This window comes from Amblyomma mixtum, chromosome 2 (assembly GCF_055824585.1).
Source record: "Amblyomma mixtum isolate Tamu chromosome 2, ASM5582458v1, whole genome shotgun sequence".
In the NCBI taxonomy this organism is placed as follows: Eukaryota; Metazoa; Arthropoda; class Arachnida; order Ixodida; family Ixodidae; genus Amblyomma; species Amblyomma mixtum.
In genome coordinates, this window is record NC_143013.1 from 109,118,057 (window position 1) to 109,134,478 (window position 16,422).

The window sequence follows — 16,422 nt, forward strand, 5'->3', positions numbered from 1 at the left end:
AAAGTGAAGTGGGCTACGGCCTTGAGCCTCTGTCTCGGCGGGGAAGCTCTTAGGGTCTTTGGTCGACTATCTCCAGAGGACTCTATGGATTATGAGAAAGCGAAACTTGCACTGCTACGAAGATTTCGTTTTACCGCTGAAGGCTATATGGAGAGATTTCGGCAAAGCAAGCCTCACGATGACTAGACAGCCTCCCAGTACGCCACGAGAGGCTTTTCAGTTTCTTTGACCGTTGGGTAGAAATGCGGGGAGAAGGCCGCACCTTTGAGGTGGTGCGCGATATGATTGTTGCTGAGCAGTTTATGAACTGCCACAATCGTTTAGTATTTTTTTCTACGAGAAAGGGATTGTAAAAAGGTTGAAAAGATTGTTGAGGCCGCCGACCATTTCCTGGAGGCTCAGAGACAAATAACCTTGCAACTTTCAAAGACCGCAGTGAGCGGGGTTCAGTGAAACCTTCGAACACGGTTCCTAATCCCAAGTCGCAAATTCGATGTTTCATCTGCGAGAAGGTCCAACACAGGTTTTCCGATTGCCGTTCGAAGCCGAAGGCCCCATATTGCACATTCCGCCGCAAGTCTGGACACGACTTACAATCATGCCGGCGCAGCAGTTCAAGTGACCGGGAGACATCCGCATGTTTCATGTCTCCCCAAGGTTCTTGCCCTGATCCACAGGCGGAAAGAGAACGTTTAGATGTCCAAGCGGCAGATTCTGTTCACAGACCCACTCCGCCGATTACCAGTATGCTGGTGGTGCATGGGGAAGTGTTTGGACAAAGAGTGTCAGTGCCGCGGGACACTGGAAGTAACACCATCGTGGTGCGCCAGGCCCTCGTGCCCGAGGCAGCCTATACTGGGAAAAGAGCGACATTGCTTTTGGCGGACGGTTCCACCATCGAAGCTCCTGAGGCGGAGGTGATCGTCACATCACCGTACTTTACAGGCAAGGCTATTGCAAGGTGCCTGCCGACGCCTTTATATGACGTGTTAATTTACAATGTCCCGGGTGCACGTGTTCCTTTCTTGGAGGATTCAGCTGGTTGGTCAACAGTCTCGGAGGACCAGGGGACCACTTCAGCACCGGCTACGCAGGCCAACGCTCCTTGCACAGCTGTGGCGGCGAAAGCTTCGGAGCCTATCTTGCATCCCTCTCAGAGCACGATCCACGTGTCTCGACCGGCGTTCCGCAAGAAAAAAGAAGAGGACACTAGCTTAGACGTGTGTCGAAAGAAAGTGGGGAAAACCTTTTGCAGGAAAGCTGAGACCACCCACACCTTCCATCTGGTTGACGGCATATTGTTCCGGACGTATCAAGTGTGTCCTGGCAAAACAATTGAACAAGCGGTGGTTCCGAAGAGCTTGCGCCATCAGGTCCTTGTGCAAGCGCATGAGAGTGCTCTTGCCGGTCATCAGGGTGTAAAGAAGACTATGGCGAGAGTACTAGGTGACTTTTACAGGGTGTAAGGAGATAGCGCCACCCAGCGGCGTTCGTGAGGAGAAGACAAAGCACGAGGAGCGCGTGCGGAGGGGAACGCGGGGCAGGTCGAAGAGGATTACGTGGCAGAGAAGAGAAGAGCGCGGTGGGCGACGGACGTGGACGAGTTCTGCTGGCTCCCCGAGTTCCGGGCTTGGGCCTCAGCCGCAGACGTCCGGGCCACCAGACCTGGACATCCATCGTCGAGAGCCTCAACCACCAGGCCCAGGCGCCACTCTTCTCCATCCATCCGTCAGCTGCTCCACACAGGCCGCCTCTGGCGCCTACGTGATCTTTTTCCGGGATACCAGACCTGGGAACCGTGCCGGGTGCCCACGAACGCTGACGCTGCGGTAGCGTTTCATCGACGTTGGAACGCCAAGAGACTCCTTGACTGCCCGACACCCAGCCAGTCCTCCCCGCTCGTTGCTCGAATAAGACAAGTAGTGTGAACTTTCCTCTTTGACTCTTTTTCCTGCATTTATCATAAGCACTTTGTTCTGTTCCCCCGTGTGTTTTTCCCGTGTATTGTTGCGTTGTTCTCTTGTTCCTTTCCTTTCTTCTCGCTCATATTGTAATTGGTTTCCTTTCCGTTAAAAGCCGCCTCGTTTATTGTTTGTACTTTGGTGTTTGTTGAAAATAAGACCTGCAATCTCACAGAGTTCCTCACACAGGGGTACAAGCCGACATCAAAAGATTTGTGAAGTCATGCGACGCCTGTCAGCGGACTGTGCCGAAAGGAAAGCTGGGCAACGCTCCATTAGGACGTATGCCTATTATTTCCACACTTTTTGAGCGTGTGGGGGTAGACATCATTGTACCTTTAACTCCCACCTCATCTAGAGGGAACCGATACATCCTCCCGTTGGTGGATTTTTCCACCAGGTTTCCCGATGCAGTAGCCCTTCCTGCCATCGATTCAGCCACTGTGGCGGAAGGCCTTCTCGAAATGATCTCCCGTATTGGGTTCCCACTGGAGGTTCTTTGTGATCGGGCTTCGTGCTCCACATCTGCACTTATGCGAGAAGTGAACGATTTGTTAGCTATAAAACATTTAAGTTCGACCCCATACCATCCCATGTGCAACGGGCTTGTGGAGCGGTTTAATGGGACCTTGAAGAGCATGCTACAGAAGTTGTGCCAAGAACACTCCAAGGCATCGGACCGTTATCTTGCTCCACTGCTCTTCACCTACAGAGAGGCACCAGAAGCTAGCCTGGGGTTTTCCCCATTTGAGCTCATCTACGGTCGCCAAGTCCGAGGGCCAGTCACCATTCTAAAAGAGCTCTGGACTGCCGGAAAACTGTCTGACACCGTCAGAACAACGTATGGTTATGTGCTAGACCTGAGGGAGCGTCTAGAAGGCACGCTGCTGCTCGCACACCAAAAGTAAATGAGGGCGCAGAGGTCCGAGAAGATGTACTACGATAGGCGCGCCTCTAATAGGAAACTGAAGGTTGGTGATCGAGCGCTGATCCTTCTACTCGCTTCCCATAACAAGCTCATCATGCATTGGAAAGGACCTTTTGTGGTCACAGGCCAAAAGAACGAAGTCGACTACTGGCTTGACGTGGGCTCCAGCAAGAAGTTGTTTCACATAAACATGCTGAAACGCTATGAAGAGCGCCAGCCAGTGAATGCACTCCAAGCGTCATCGTTCGTGGTCATTGAGGAAGTGGAGGCAGAAACCCCACTACCGATCCTCAGCAGAAATCGTGGTCCTGGGATTGGAGCTATCAAACGAGCTTGTACTTTGAATGAGACGCAGTTAGCCGCACTAGAGGGATTGCTGGATGCTCACGGCGACATTTTTTTTTAAAGGTACCGGGCCGTACTCATTTGATTGAGTGCCACTTGTAATTAACGCTTGTCTTAGTTAAGAAACATGACCCTGTGAGAACTGTGTCGCTGTGACGTTCTTTTGACTGGTCGGGTAACCAATCTTTGTGTGTGAACTTCCTTTGGTGGTGCCTGTGCAGTTACATTTTGTTGTGTGTTTTGTGTGTGTGAAACACTGTCGACAGCCAGTGAACGGTGGCGTGCGTGTGAAAGTGTTCAGTGTGGTGTGGTGCAGTCCGCCGACCAGTGCTTGGTGCCAAAGTTTTTTTTTTCCTGAAAAAAAAAACTTCTCAAAGGGGGGGGGGCATATTTGTGATGCGCCACCAGCGCCCTTCAGCACTAGCGACGGCCTGACGCTCGCTCAGGCGAGAGAAGGAAGGAGAAGAAAAACAAGAGGGACGCGGGGCGTGGCGCAAGCGGCGCGAGGAGACGAGCTTGGGCAACGGAGCAGGCGAGGTCATGGCTGAACGGCTTCTTGAACCCGGGTGGCCAGGCTTGGGGAAGCTGTCCTCGCCCAGTTCAGGGCAACCAGGAGCCTGCTGTCTCCTGTCTCCCGCCTGCCTCTTGCTGCTTCGGAGAGCGGGCGCCGTGCCGGGCACAGGCAGGTGCTGCCTACCCGGAGATCCTGCCGGCCTTGCTGTCGGATCGTGCCTGCCGTCCCGTGGATGGTGGCTGGGACCCCCTGCCATGAAAGGATGCTTTCCTGGCCGTGCCCGGGTGTCCAGACCTGGGCGGTCGTCTCCTCTCTGGTGCGTCGTCAGGGCCACTGGTGCTGGTGCTCCGCGCCCGACTTCCGGCCGCAGGGAGAACAGCCCTGCGGAGGTACTTGCCCCGGCGCCTTTCTGGCGACGGGCAGCGGAATCTCACACCGGAGCCACTCCTCGACTCTCGGCCGCACAGCTCCCTACCCATCAGTGACTGCTCTCCTGTTTTAAGTAAAACCATTTTTGTTACATCTACAGACATGCTCGCTCTGGGACGATTTTCTGGATCCTCCGGGGCCCCACCTCAGAGGACGCTCGAACCTGCTGGGGGCCTTTTCCCCCCACACCTTCGAACGTGGGATACGTTCAAAAACCGAGTTCCTTCAAGTCTTGAAGGACAGCACGTTGAGCAAAGAGAAGGCTGACCTGCTTTTAAAGGCCCGAAATCAACTCCCCAAAGAGAGTGTGACGATGTATGTGGAGGAAATGAAGAGGCTGTTCCGGCGTGCCGACCCAAACATGTCGGAGGAGAGGAAGGTGAGCTTCCTTATGAAAGGTGTCAAGGAGCAGCTGTTCGCCGGCCTGGTTCGAAGTCCTCCAGTCAGTGTAGCGGACTTCGTAAAGGAGGCGAGCACCATCGAAAAGTCTCTTGACATGAGGGCCCGGCAGCAGTACGACCCTACAACAGCATCGATGCTCACGGCCAGTGTGGAGGGCGCCGTGGTGAATTCGTCAGACTCTCTACGTGAGATTATTCGATACATCGTGGAAGCACGTTGGCTCTCTGCCACAAAGCTGATAATAACATGCCTGGGCCAAGTGTTGAATGAAATCACCGACAAAGCCCCACACTATTATAGCGCCTGGTGACGCTATAAAGCGCAGACGCTGAGGTCGGCGTTACCAGCCTACAATAGAGGAAAATAAAGATGGACAGCGCGTGGTCGGAGCGCATGCCCGGCACCGGTTGTTCGGAACTAGAAGCCTGCTATGCTGGTCGTCTTGATCTGGTGCTCAGCTGCGACTCCGCAAATCTTCAACAGTGGTGACTCCGGCCTAAGACATGACCGACCCCAGCTACCTACCGCCCTCAGGCGACCTTCCGACTGACGCTACCTTGTGCTCACGAGACGTCGTAGCTCTCCAGCTCCACCTACCAACATTCTGGCCTAAGTGTCCGCAGATCTGGTTCGCCCAAATGGAAGCCATCTTCCATCTGCACCACGTCACCTCGGAGGCATCTCGGTTTCGTCATTTACTTTACAACCTGCCTCCTGAGGTGGCTCAAAAGGTAGCGGACATCATCGCTGGACCCTTGGGCGGCGATGCCCCGTACCAGCGACTAAAGCAGGGCGTTCTGGACCGCACTACAGCGTCGGAGAGTGCGCGCCTCCAGCAGCTCCGCCGCATCTCCCAGCTACTCAATAGCATGCGGAAGCTCCTGGGCGAAAGCAACGCAGACTCGAACGGCGCACTGTTGAGGCAGCTCTTCCTGCAACGCTTGCCGCAGTCCACCCGCCTCGTCTTGGCTGCTTCGAGCGACTTGACACTTGACTGCCTTCAGGTCGGAAATTGAAAAGTTGGAAGTACTCATCAGGAAAGCCTACAAGACGGCACTGGGGCTACCGAACTCCACGCCAACGGCAAAACTCATGGCTCTAGGAGTACATAATACCCTGAAACAAATGTGGGAAGCACAATGGCTCTCACAACTGAATAGGCTCGCACTAACAAAACCCGGCAGAGAACTGCTCGAAAAAATCCGTGTTAATCAGCCCTATACAATTGACCAAAGGGAAGAGGTCCCACGCGATTTGAGAAGACGCATCAGAGTGCACCCCATTCCGCGGAATATGCATCCCGCATATAACATCGAGAGGAGGAAAGCAAGAGGTGAAGCCCAGCAGAAGAAATTGGACAAGCAAATTAACACCCTTTACGTGGACGCAGCAAGACCAAAGAATGGAGTCATGACTATTGTGGTCTCAACGCCTTCAGGGTCGATGGTGAACTGCGCCTCGGTGAAAACATCTAACCCCACTCACGCAGAGGAGGCAGCTATTGCATTTGCTGTAGCATCTAACCCCAACGCCCTTGTGCTCACTGATTCCCAGAACGCCTGTCGCAACTTCAATAACGGATTAATTCACAAGTCAGGGTTGTCATTGATGACTAAGCATCAACCCAACCAAGTATCAGTCATCTGGTTCCCCGGTCACCTGGAACTACCACGAGGAAACGAAGCCGCCCACAGGCATGCCCGAGCTCTTCTATACCGGGCGTCTCCCCCTGATGACCATGAAGGGTGCCGCGACCTAATAGGTTTAGCAGTGTATGCTGACAATCTCGCGCCATACAGAACAGCGAGAAAGGAGTACCCAACACCACAGAAATCACTCAATAAGTTGGAAGAGAACACCCTTAGGAGACTACAAACCAACACATACCCAACACCAGCTAAATTACACCAGTGGTAACCTACACTATACTCTCCACAGTGTCCACATTGTGGAGAGGTAGCTAATCTCTACCATATGGTGTGGGCATGCCAATATAATCCCTTAGTTGACCCCATTCCCAATCTCTCGGAGGAGCAGTGGGAGGCTATTCTGCTCAGCGATGATCCTGACCGTCAGCACTGGCTGGTGGGGAGGGCCAGCGCAGCAGCAGCAGCCAGTGGACTACCGGACTAGGCGGCCCACGCACATGTTCTGAGAATATTGAAGAAATAAAGATGTTTGTAATCAATCAATCAATTGACCGCCTGGCCCAGCTCGCTGATCGAGTCCACGACGCGACTTCTTCCGTCGCCGCCCTCTCTTCTCCACCGGAGACCTCCGCCATTTCACAGTTAGAGGCCCGGATCGATCAGCTGGCCGCTTCTATCGATGCCCTTCGGACATCCTCTCATGCCCCGCACTGTTTATCTTCAACACCTCGCCGCCGTTCGTCTTCGCCGAGTGGTCCGCACACGTCCAGTCCTCGTAGTCCGCCTCTCTGCTGGTATCACCGAACTTTCCAGCACCACGCTCCCCACTGCACTCCACCATGCAACCTGGCCGCCTTTTCGTCGTCATGGATCGCATTTCTGGCCTGTGCTTCCTCGTCGAAACTGGTGCCGAAGTCAACGTACTGCCGTCCTCCAAGGCAGACCGTGCTTCCAAGTCACATGGACCTATTCTCCGTGCGGCCAACTCGACCTCCATCCCAACGTATGGTCTCCGATCCCTCACTCTGGACATTGGCCTGCGGCGCACGTTTCGATGGGTCTTCATCGTACCCGATGTACATCAACCCATCCTCAGTTCCGACGTCCTGACGCATTTTGATCTGGACGTGAGCATGCGTTACCATCGTCTCCTCGACAGCAAGACGCGCCTTTCCATCACTGGCGTGATATCGGCTGTCGCTTCCACTGGCATCCGAACTCTGCTTCCGTCATGCCTGTACGCGCAAGTCCTCGCAGACTTCCCGACGTCACGAGGCCTTGTAATCTCCGTCAGCCACCCAAGCACGGTATTACCCACCACATTGTCACGCGTGGTCCACCTGTCGCAGGTCGACCGCGCCGCCTCTTCGGTGAGAGTCTGGATATTGCAAAACGGGAATTCGACCACATGCTCCAGTTGGGTGTTATTCGCCCTTCATGCAGCACTTCGGCCTCACCACTCGGTATGGAGCCCAAGAAAGACCCGGGTGACTGGCGTCCGTGCGGCGACTACCGGGCTCTCAACGCTCACACAGTCCACGACAGCTATCCTCTTCCACACATCCAAGACTTCACTGGACATCTGGACGGCTGCAAGATCTTTAGTAAAGTGGACCTTGTCAAGGTGTACCACCAAATCCCTGTTGAGCCGGCCGATATTCCGAAGACGGCCATCACTACACCCTTCCGACTGTTTCAGTACGTGCGCATGCCTTTTGGGGTACGGAATGCAGCTCAAACTTTCCAAAGATTCATTGCTGAAGTGACGCGTGGACTCCCGGCGGTATCTGCCTACATCGACGACATCCTCGTCGCGAGTCGTACTCCACAGGACCACGACCGTCACCTCCGGGAACTCTTTCAACGCCTCCAAGAGTTTGGCTTGGTCGTCAATGCCCAGAAATGTGTTTTCATCTCTTCTGAGCTCGAGTTCTTGGGCCACCACATCTCGGCACTGGGAATTCGTTCATTGCCTTCTCACGTCCAGGCTGTTAAGGACTTTCCAGCACCCACTATCCTACGCAAGCTCCGTGAGTTCCTGGGCCTAGTGAATTTTTCACGGCGCTTTATCCCACACTGCGCCGAGCTTCTTCACCCCCTGACTGACCTTCTCCGCACCACTAAGTCCTCATCCTCCGGGGTTTCCTGGTCTCCCGAAGCTCAGGCCGCTTTCACGATTGCAAAAAAAGCCCTCGCCGATTCAGTCGTCCTCAGCCACCCTAGGACTTCCGCGCCCACTCGCATCATGGTGGATGCTTCCAGCGTGGCCATTGGTGCGGTTCTCTAGCAGAAGATTGACTCCGAGTGGCACCCACTGGGTTTCTTCTCTCGGAAGCTCCAGCTTGCTGAGACTCGCTACAGCGTATTTTACCGTGAGCTGCTTGCCATCTACTCCACCATCCAGCACTATCGCCACTTCTTGGAGGGCCAGCCATTTTACGTTATCACGGACCATAAGCCTCTGGTGTATGTGTTTCGTATGAACTCATCGAAGTACGTCACCCGTGAACTTCGTCAGCTGGCCTACATATCGGAGTTCACAACCGATATTCGACATATCAAAGGCACCGACAACGAGGCAGCTGATGCACTCTCACGCATTACCACCATCGGCGTGTCTTCACCTGCTGTGGATTGGCTGTCCCTGGCCCGGGCACAGCTTGAAGACCCTGAGCTGCACGCCCTGCGTGACCACCCCCGAACGCTTCGTCTGCAGCTCGTGCCTCATCCGTTTGTGCCCGGATCGCTCTGGTGCGACATATCATCGGCTCTACCGCGACCGTTCATGAATGGGGCTTCAATCTTTTGCGGATGAGAAGTATGCGCGCCCCACTTTTGGCAGCCGTTCTCCACTCTCACCGCTACTCTGGAGTGTGTTTGTGCGGAGTTTCTACCCGTTGTAATGCCGCCAAGCGTGCCGCTACCTGCCAATGTTGACGCTGCTTCGTTGGCCCTGTGGCCAATTGGAAGGCGCTTCAGAGCTTGTAAGAGGATGCGCTTGGCAGAGTTGCGTTGTGGGTGAAGGGCAAGGGTTACTATCAGCCGGGAGAAGGCCCTTTCCGTCCTATTTTTTTTTCTCCCTCGTGGAGGATCAGACACCGCATGCGCACCATGACTCGACGGTATAGGCTTGCCTTGCAAGCCGGCTGCCCTGTTATGGGAGTGTTCTTTGACGACACCCTTTTTTCCTGTCCCATGGCGACTCTCGGCATAGCCAGCTGAGTAACATTGCGCGAGATGCACTCGGGCCTCCCCACATAGTTTAGTCGGTGCAGCGCGGACACCGCTATTGGCGTCGGCGGGCGTCTATAACCCAATCTGCAAGCGTCCCTCTTGTCCTTCGAGCTAAACCGATGACGCTAAGCTTGAAACGCGAGACGTCACCTCTGGGCATGGTTGCCCAGTGCAAGCAAGGTGGAGTCTCATTACGATGACGCATTGATGCACCCAGCCTCGATCGTTCGGTTTTCTCATGCTCGATTTCGCGTGGGCGACGAGACGACTCTGGCGCAATTGCTGGGTTTCCACGTTTATTCCGATGATTCTCACTCGTACACTGCGGCTGGAAGCGTTTTTGTGGCGCTTGGTCCTCGCGGACGGTTGCCCGCGTTTAGCCGCCAGCGAATCGTGGGGGCGTCTGGTAAATTTATGTGTTTACGTTCGGTTTTGTACGTTTATGGTACGTTTTTAGGTGCTCTGGTGTTCCCATGAATCGTGTTTAACTCTTCACGCGTTTAAAAGTTATATCCGGCGCGTTAGGCGGCGGCGAATCTCATAAAGCACTCGGCGGCAATTCTCATAAATGCACTATGAGCACGCCTTTCGGGCGCTCCATACAAGTGTGTGCACGAGCGTACAGGCTTCTAGCAACTATGCGCGTCAGAGCGCTCTTATTTCATGAATGCTTCTAGTTGACGAACCCACCTTTGTCCTTCAGATGAAGCACCCAGAAATAATGTTTTGACCTTGGCGCTCTCGGACCCCGCAAATATCGCAGTGTACATAGCCTAAGACACTTTACCAGCACACTGGGTCAAACTTCACAGCCTTATCAATGGGGAGTGCATTTTTGCGGTTGCCGCCCTAGGGGAGAGGATGTACGGCATCAGAAATACTGCGGTGAGCGCTCACACCGCACATCACTGTGCGCGCCGATTATCGGCTATTTCTCTGCGGCGCTGCGCGGACGTGCGGCAAAAGACGGCAGACGGGTCTGCCATTTATTTTCAGCAAGAGCTGCAACTTAAGCTCTGGCATAGCGCCCATTCTGACACAAGGTTCGTGGATAGTTCTCAGTAAAGGAGAACACCGTGATTGCCACTCGTCCAAATTTTCGCCAAGACCTTACGTGTGTAAGGAGCCAGCGCCTAACGACGGCTACAGAAGACGCACGGGGTGGCGGACGAGGAAGAGAAAAAGGAAAGTGATACGTGGCAGAGAGAGCGTGCGGGGAGAGAGGAGGAAGAGGGCGTTCGGCGATGGACGCGGAGAGTGTTCTGCTGGCTCCCCGAGTTCCCAGGCTCGGGCCTCAGGCGCAGACGTCCGGGTGACCAGACCCGGACAGCCGTCGTCAGGAGTCTCAGCCATCATATCGAGGCGCCTCTCTCCCCGCCCAGCCGTCAGCTTCTCCACACGGGCCGCCTCTGGCGCCTACGTGGCGTACCCGGACTACCTGACTTGGGGACCGTGCCCGGAGCCCACAGAGGCTTTCTATTTCCTCTGGCAGCGTTGAGGCCAACGTGGACAACGCCGGCAACGGTGCGTCGACACTGGGACGCCCAAAGACTGCCTAAAGACTGCCCGACACTCAGCCCCATCCTCCTCGTCCGACGCTCGTGTAAGAGACAAGTGTGCCTTTCCTTTTTGACTGTTTTCTGTACTTTTCGCGAGGGCTTTGTTCAGTTTTCGCGTTTGATTTTCGTCTTGTTGTTTCCTGCTGGTCTTTTTGTTTCAACACCGAAATTAGAGTTTCCTTTCCTACAAAAGCAGCCTCGTTTATTTCTTATACCTTTGATGTACGCGCCTTAGCGCGTAAATTTAACCTGCAGTGTTTCACTTCCTCACAAATTTTGGCGTCCGCTACGACAGGACGAGGTCAGTTTTTATTTGTTTACCTGTTATGTTAATTAGACACAGTATGAGCGCGTCAGAGTTGGTTGCTTTAGGAGAGCGCATGAGGCTCCAAGGTGCCGAGTTGCGCGCTTGGGTAGAAGAGGAGCTTAAGAGATCGCGGGATGAGAGAGCCGCTGAGCATGAAGCTTCGAAGCAAAAATTGGAGTTAGAGCGTGAAGCTACGAAGGAGAGATTGGCGTTGGAGGCACGGAATTTAGAGACGGAGAAGCAGAGATTGGAGAAAAAGGCACAAAACTTACAGTTACGAGTGAAGCTTATGGAGGGTGGGGAGCGACGTGCTGATGTTGAACCAGGTGTTCCCAGGGCCGAATCGTCTGTTCTCATCAACCCTCATGGGCTCATTCCCGTTTTCAACGAAGGTCGGGATGATCTTGACGCATACCTCAAGCGATTTGAGCACGTGGCCACTGGTCAGGGTCGACCGAAAGACAAGTGGGCAACGGCGTTGAGCCTATGCTTGGGAGGTGAAGCACTTCGCCTTTTCGGAAGGTTAACGCCGGAAGGCTCTCTAGATAACACAAAAGCTAAGCTAGCGCTTTTGCAGCGATTCCGCTTCACGGCGGAGGAATACCGCGAAAAGTTTCGCCATAGTAAGCCTCACGACGGCGAGACCGGTAAGCAGTACGCTACAAGGCTGTTTAGTTTTTTCGATCCTTGGGTCGAAATGAGAGGACGAGGCAAAACGTTCGAAGAGGTTCGCGACATGATTGTCCCCGAAGAATTTTTGAACAGCTGCCATGCCAGGCTTGCGATATCCGCTCGCGAGCGTGACTGCAAGACAGTCGACGAGATCGCGGTTGCCGCGGATCATTTTTTGGAGGCCCAGCAGCAATCAAACTTGTCAACCTTCAAGGATAAGTTGGAACCAAATATCCCCAAGGCGAAGGAGAGTACTGCGGGATCCAAATCTCAAGTGCGGTGCTTTCTGTGCGATAAGGCGGGACACAAGAGATCTGACTGTCCAGAAAGGGATAGAAGAGGTTGAAGGCGCTGCCGTGCTGGGGACGGCGAAGGTTCCTATGGCGTGCAGGGACGTGTCCTTCAACCCATTGGAGGTGTCGAGACCGAAGTTCCGAAGGAATCAAGAGGAGGACACAACATTGGATGTGTGCCGGGAAAAAGTCGGCGAGACTTATCCTGACAAGAACAACACCGCCTATTCGTTTCGCTTCAAAGACGGAGTTCTGTTCCGTGCGTTCCAGAGCTGTCCAGGACAAACGATACATCAGGCCGAGGTACCGAAAAGCCTGCGCCATCAAGTCCTTACGCTTGCGCATGACAGTGCTTTCTCCGGCAATCAGGGCATCCGCAAGACGACTGAGACGGTGCGCAGCGAGTTTTATTGGCCACGAATTCAGGCGGATATCAAGAAATTCGTAGTCTTGCGATGTATGCCAGCAGACTCCACCCAAAGGTAAGGTAGCGAGAGCCCCGCTGGGTCGTCTACCGCTCACTGATTCACCGGGCTTCAGTGAATTTCTAGAATTCAGTGAAGTTTACTCAGGGTGTAAATATTGTTCATAGTGGTCAATGTATATATGCTCTTTTATTGTGCGTTCCTGTCTTTCCCCTGTTGTGTTCCGTTGTGTCCCCTGCTGTATGACTGACTGTCGTGTCTTCAGTGTTTTCTGGTGCGAACTGGGCCAGTGCGAACCGATGGTTCTGTGCATAGTGTGTGTGTTTGGTGCTGTGGTGCGTGCAGAACGGTGTCCAGCGCCTCCTCGTCGCGTCTTCGGCTTCAGCCTTGTGTGACGCTGCCCCATGTTGTAATTTTTTCCGATTGAAAAAACTCTGAAGGGGGGGCTTTTGTAAGGAGCCAGCGCCCCACGATGGCTACAGAAGATGCACGTGGTGGCGGACGAGGAAGAGAAAAAGGAAAGTGATACGCGGCAGAGAGAGTGCGGGGAGAGAGGAGGAAGAGGGCATTCGGCGACGGACGCGGACGTGTTCTGCTGGCTCCCCGAGTTCCCAGGCTTGGGCCTCAGCCGCAGACGTCCGGGTGACCAGACCCGGACAGCCGTCGTCGGGAGCCTCAGCCATCAGATCCAGGCGCCTCTCTCCCCGCCGAGCCGTCAGATTCTCCTCACGGGCCGCCTCTGGCGCCTACGTGGCGTACCCGGGCTACCTGACCTGGGGACCGTGCCCGGAGCGCACAGACGCTGACTATTTCCTCCGGCAGCGTTGAGGCCAACGTGGACAACGCCGGCAACGGTGCGTCGACACTGGGACGCCCAAAGACTGCCCAAAGACTGCCCGACGCCCAGCCGCTTCTCCTCGCTCGAGGCTCGTGTACGAGACAAGTGTGCCTTTCCTTTTTGACTGTTTTCTGTACTTTTCGCGAGGGCTTTGACCAGTTTTCCTGTTTGTTTTTCATCTTGTTTCCTTCTTGTTCTCTTTACTCTTTTTGTTTCAACATCGCAATTAGAGTTTCCTTGCCTACAAAAGCCGCCTCGTTTATTTCTTATACCTTTGATGTACGCTTCTTAGCGCGTAAATTTAACCTGCAATCTTTCACTTCCTCACACCATGCCAGGTTCCGAGCTTGGCATATGAAAATATGCCTGCCTGCCCATTGAAGTCGAGCGGTTTATTTCTAATTTTTAATTCTTTCCTCCAGAGTACTTTCTACCTTTTTTTACATGAGATCAAGTGCTTTTAAACACTTGTTTATGGCAGCTTTCCTACTAGCTTTTCTGTTGAAGTCCTTTATTTTGTGATGATATATGCCAAGGGTTCAGTACAGTTGTTTCGTGTATTAAACTTGCGAGCCAAGAAAAGGATGCACAAAGATAATAATGAAATCAGCTACGACCTCACTTTGAGACGATTCGACGTAAGCTGTATTGCTTGCATGTACAGTCATTCTACGTGTCGCGGTTTCCCGTTATGTTGAAATACAGGCTAGCGTAAGTTGCTAAATTGGTTAAGAAATGTTGGGAAGTGCGCTAGCGCTTAGCCATCACTATCAGCAATCAGACATTACAAAATGGGCTGGAGAAAGGCTGTAATTATTCTCCATGTAATATTTTCCTATTGAAATGAGCAATACATCCGCTCCCGATCGTTCGTTATAGCTTCCGCGAAACCGCAGTGTTCCAGAATGCTGCAATGTTTCCCATGAAGTGTGTGATGCGCGGCGGCCTGACGCTCTCGTAGGAAAGAGAAGGAAGGAGAACAAAAGGAAGAGAGAGGCGGGGCGTGGCGCAAGCGGCGCGAGGAGACGAGCTTGGGCAACGGAGCAGGCGAGGTCACTCCTGAAGGGCTTCTTGAACCCGGGTGACCAGGCCTGGGGAAGCTGTCCTCGCCCAGTTCAGGGCAACCAGGAGCCTGCGGTCTCCAGTCTCCTGCCTGCCTCTCGCTGCCTCGGAGAGCGGGCGCCGTACCGTGCACAGGCAGGTGCTGCCTGCCCGGAGATCCTGCCGGCCTTGCTGTCGGATAGTGCCTGCCGTCCCGTGGCTGGGACCCGCTGCTGTGAAAGGGTGCCTTCCTGGCCGTGCCCGGGTGTCCAGACCTGGGCGGCCGTCTCCTCTCTGGTGCGTCGTCAGGGCCACTGGTGCTGGTACTCCGCGCCCGACTTCCGGCCGCAGGGAGAACAGCCCTGCGGAGGTACTTGGCCCCGGCGCCTTTCTGGCGACGGGCAGCGGAATCTCACACCGGAGCCACTCCTCGACCCTCGGCCGCACAGCTCGATACCCATCAGTGACTGCTCTCCTGTTTTAAGTAAAACCATTTTTGTTATATCTACAGACGTGCTCGGTCTGGGACGATTTTCTGGATCCTCCGGAGCCCCACCTCGGAGGACGCTCGAACCTGCTGGGGCCTTTTCCCCTCACAAAGTGTTACCATAGTGGCCATTTTGATATTTAGCTCTCGAGTCCTCGATTCTAAAGTGTACAGAGCACAACGTGCAAAAATGAATTGACTGCAACACCTGAAGACAAATGTACCGCAAAAGAAGCCACTGCAGCATGAGATTAATAAATAGCACCAAATTCAAAATAACAAAGACAGGAAGGCAGGTGGTAACCGTACTTGGGAGGGCTTTGTTGCTTTCTGCAACGTCGGTTTCACCACCGTGCTCATATAACATTCGATTGGAGGCTCCCAGCGCCTCAATCGCGGGGCGCTGGCATCACTTCCAGAAACATTGAATTAGGCCTCAATAATATTGAACTTAAGTGACAGGTGACAGATACTGAATTCCCATCTCTAGAGTGGTGTGGTGTGCTGTGAACATCCTACTGTAGCTAAAGGCTTCTACAGCTTTGAACCTGGGCTGGTACGACACAGAAGAAAAAACTGGCGTATGAACTACTAGACGGGCCACAAATGCAACACGTTTGACTTTGTATACCAAAGTGCTGCTCTGCAGTTTACTTCGCGATTCGAAAGCGAACTACGATCCCTTCTAGGACTGCGGATCGACGCATCTAGAGTTAATAAGACACGAGAGAAAGTCAGAGGCATTGCGCACAATCCTGCTCTGACCAGCCAGAAAACACTGCAGTCGTTTCAAGGAATGATTGAATTCTACGACAGTTTTTTGACAGACAATTACGATGACTAGCTATCTGTATGACGTGCTCCAAAACGCACGGAATGACGAGGCAGAACAGACATCAGAAAGCTTTTGAGCAGCTACAGGACCGACTTCTGAAGCAGAGTTTATTATTTGAACAATCTGGAATGATGGAGCTGTTAGTGCCTTGCGATGCTTCACAGTGCACATTGGGGCTGTCCATACGGAATGTGTTGAACAAGGTACGAAGGCGCCGATCGGTATTTCTTCACGGACGCTGCGACAATCTGAGCAAAAAACGTGCAGCTGGGCAGAGAAAGACTTGCAGCAAGTCCAGAAAAACCTACAGCTCGTCCTTTCTCCCGGAATGACTAGACAGTGAATAATTATGTTATAAACTATAAGTAGCTGAGTAAACAATGTCATTACCGACCAGTGCTAGCAAACCATGTCCGAATGTTGACATATGTTTGAAGCATTGGAACGCCCGTCTTTCTCTGCTTCTGAGATAGCTGAGCTGACATACGAATACACCACGCTTC

At 53.5% G+C, this 16,422-nt stretch overlaps 1 protein-coding gene across 3 annotated transcripts in view; it reads right to left on the bottom strand.

Annotated features, from left to right (window-relative positions):
- Positions 1-16,422, bottom strand: part of LOC149360527 (uncharacterized) — a 343,557-nt gene that overhangs the window by 251,441 nt on the left and 75,694 nt on the right. Inside the window, exon 3 of one of the 3 annotated variants that reach the window (XM_089572380.1) lies at positions 1-15,072. This exon is cut by the window's left edge and continues 59,678 nt beyond it. The exons of the other annotated variants lie outside the window; for them this stretch is intronic. Within the exon in view, the coding sequence (XP_089428506.1) occupies positions 14,610-15,072 (463 nt within the window). The 3' untranslated portion in view covers positions 1-14,609. The remainder of the gene's footprint in view (positions 15,073-16,422) is intronic. 3 annotated transcript variants of the gene reach the window in all.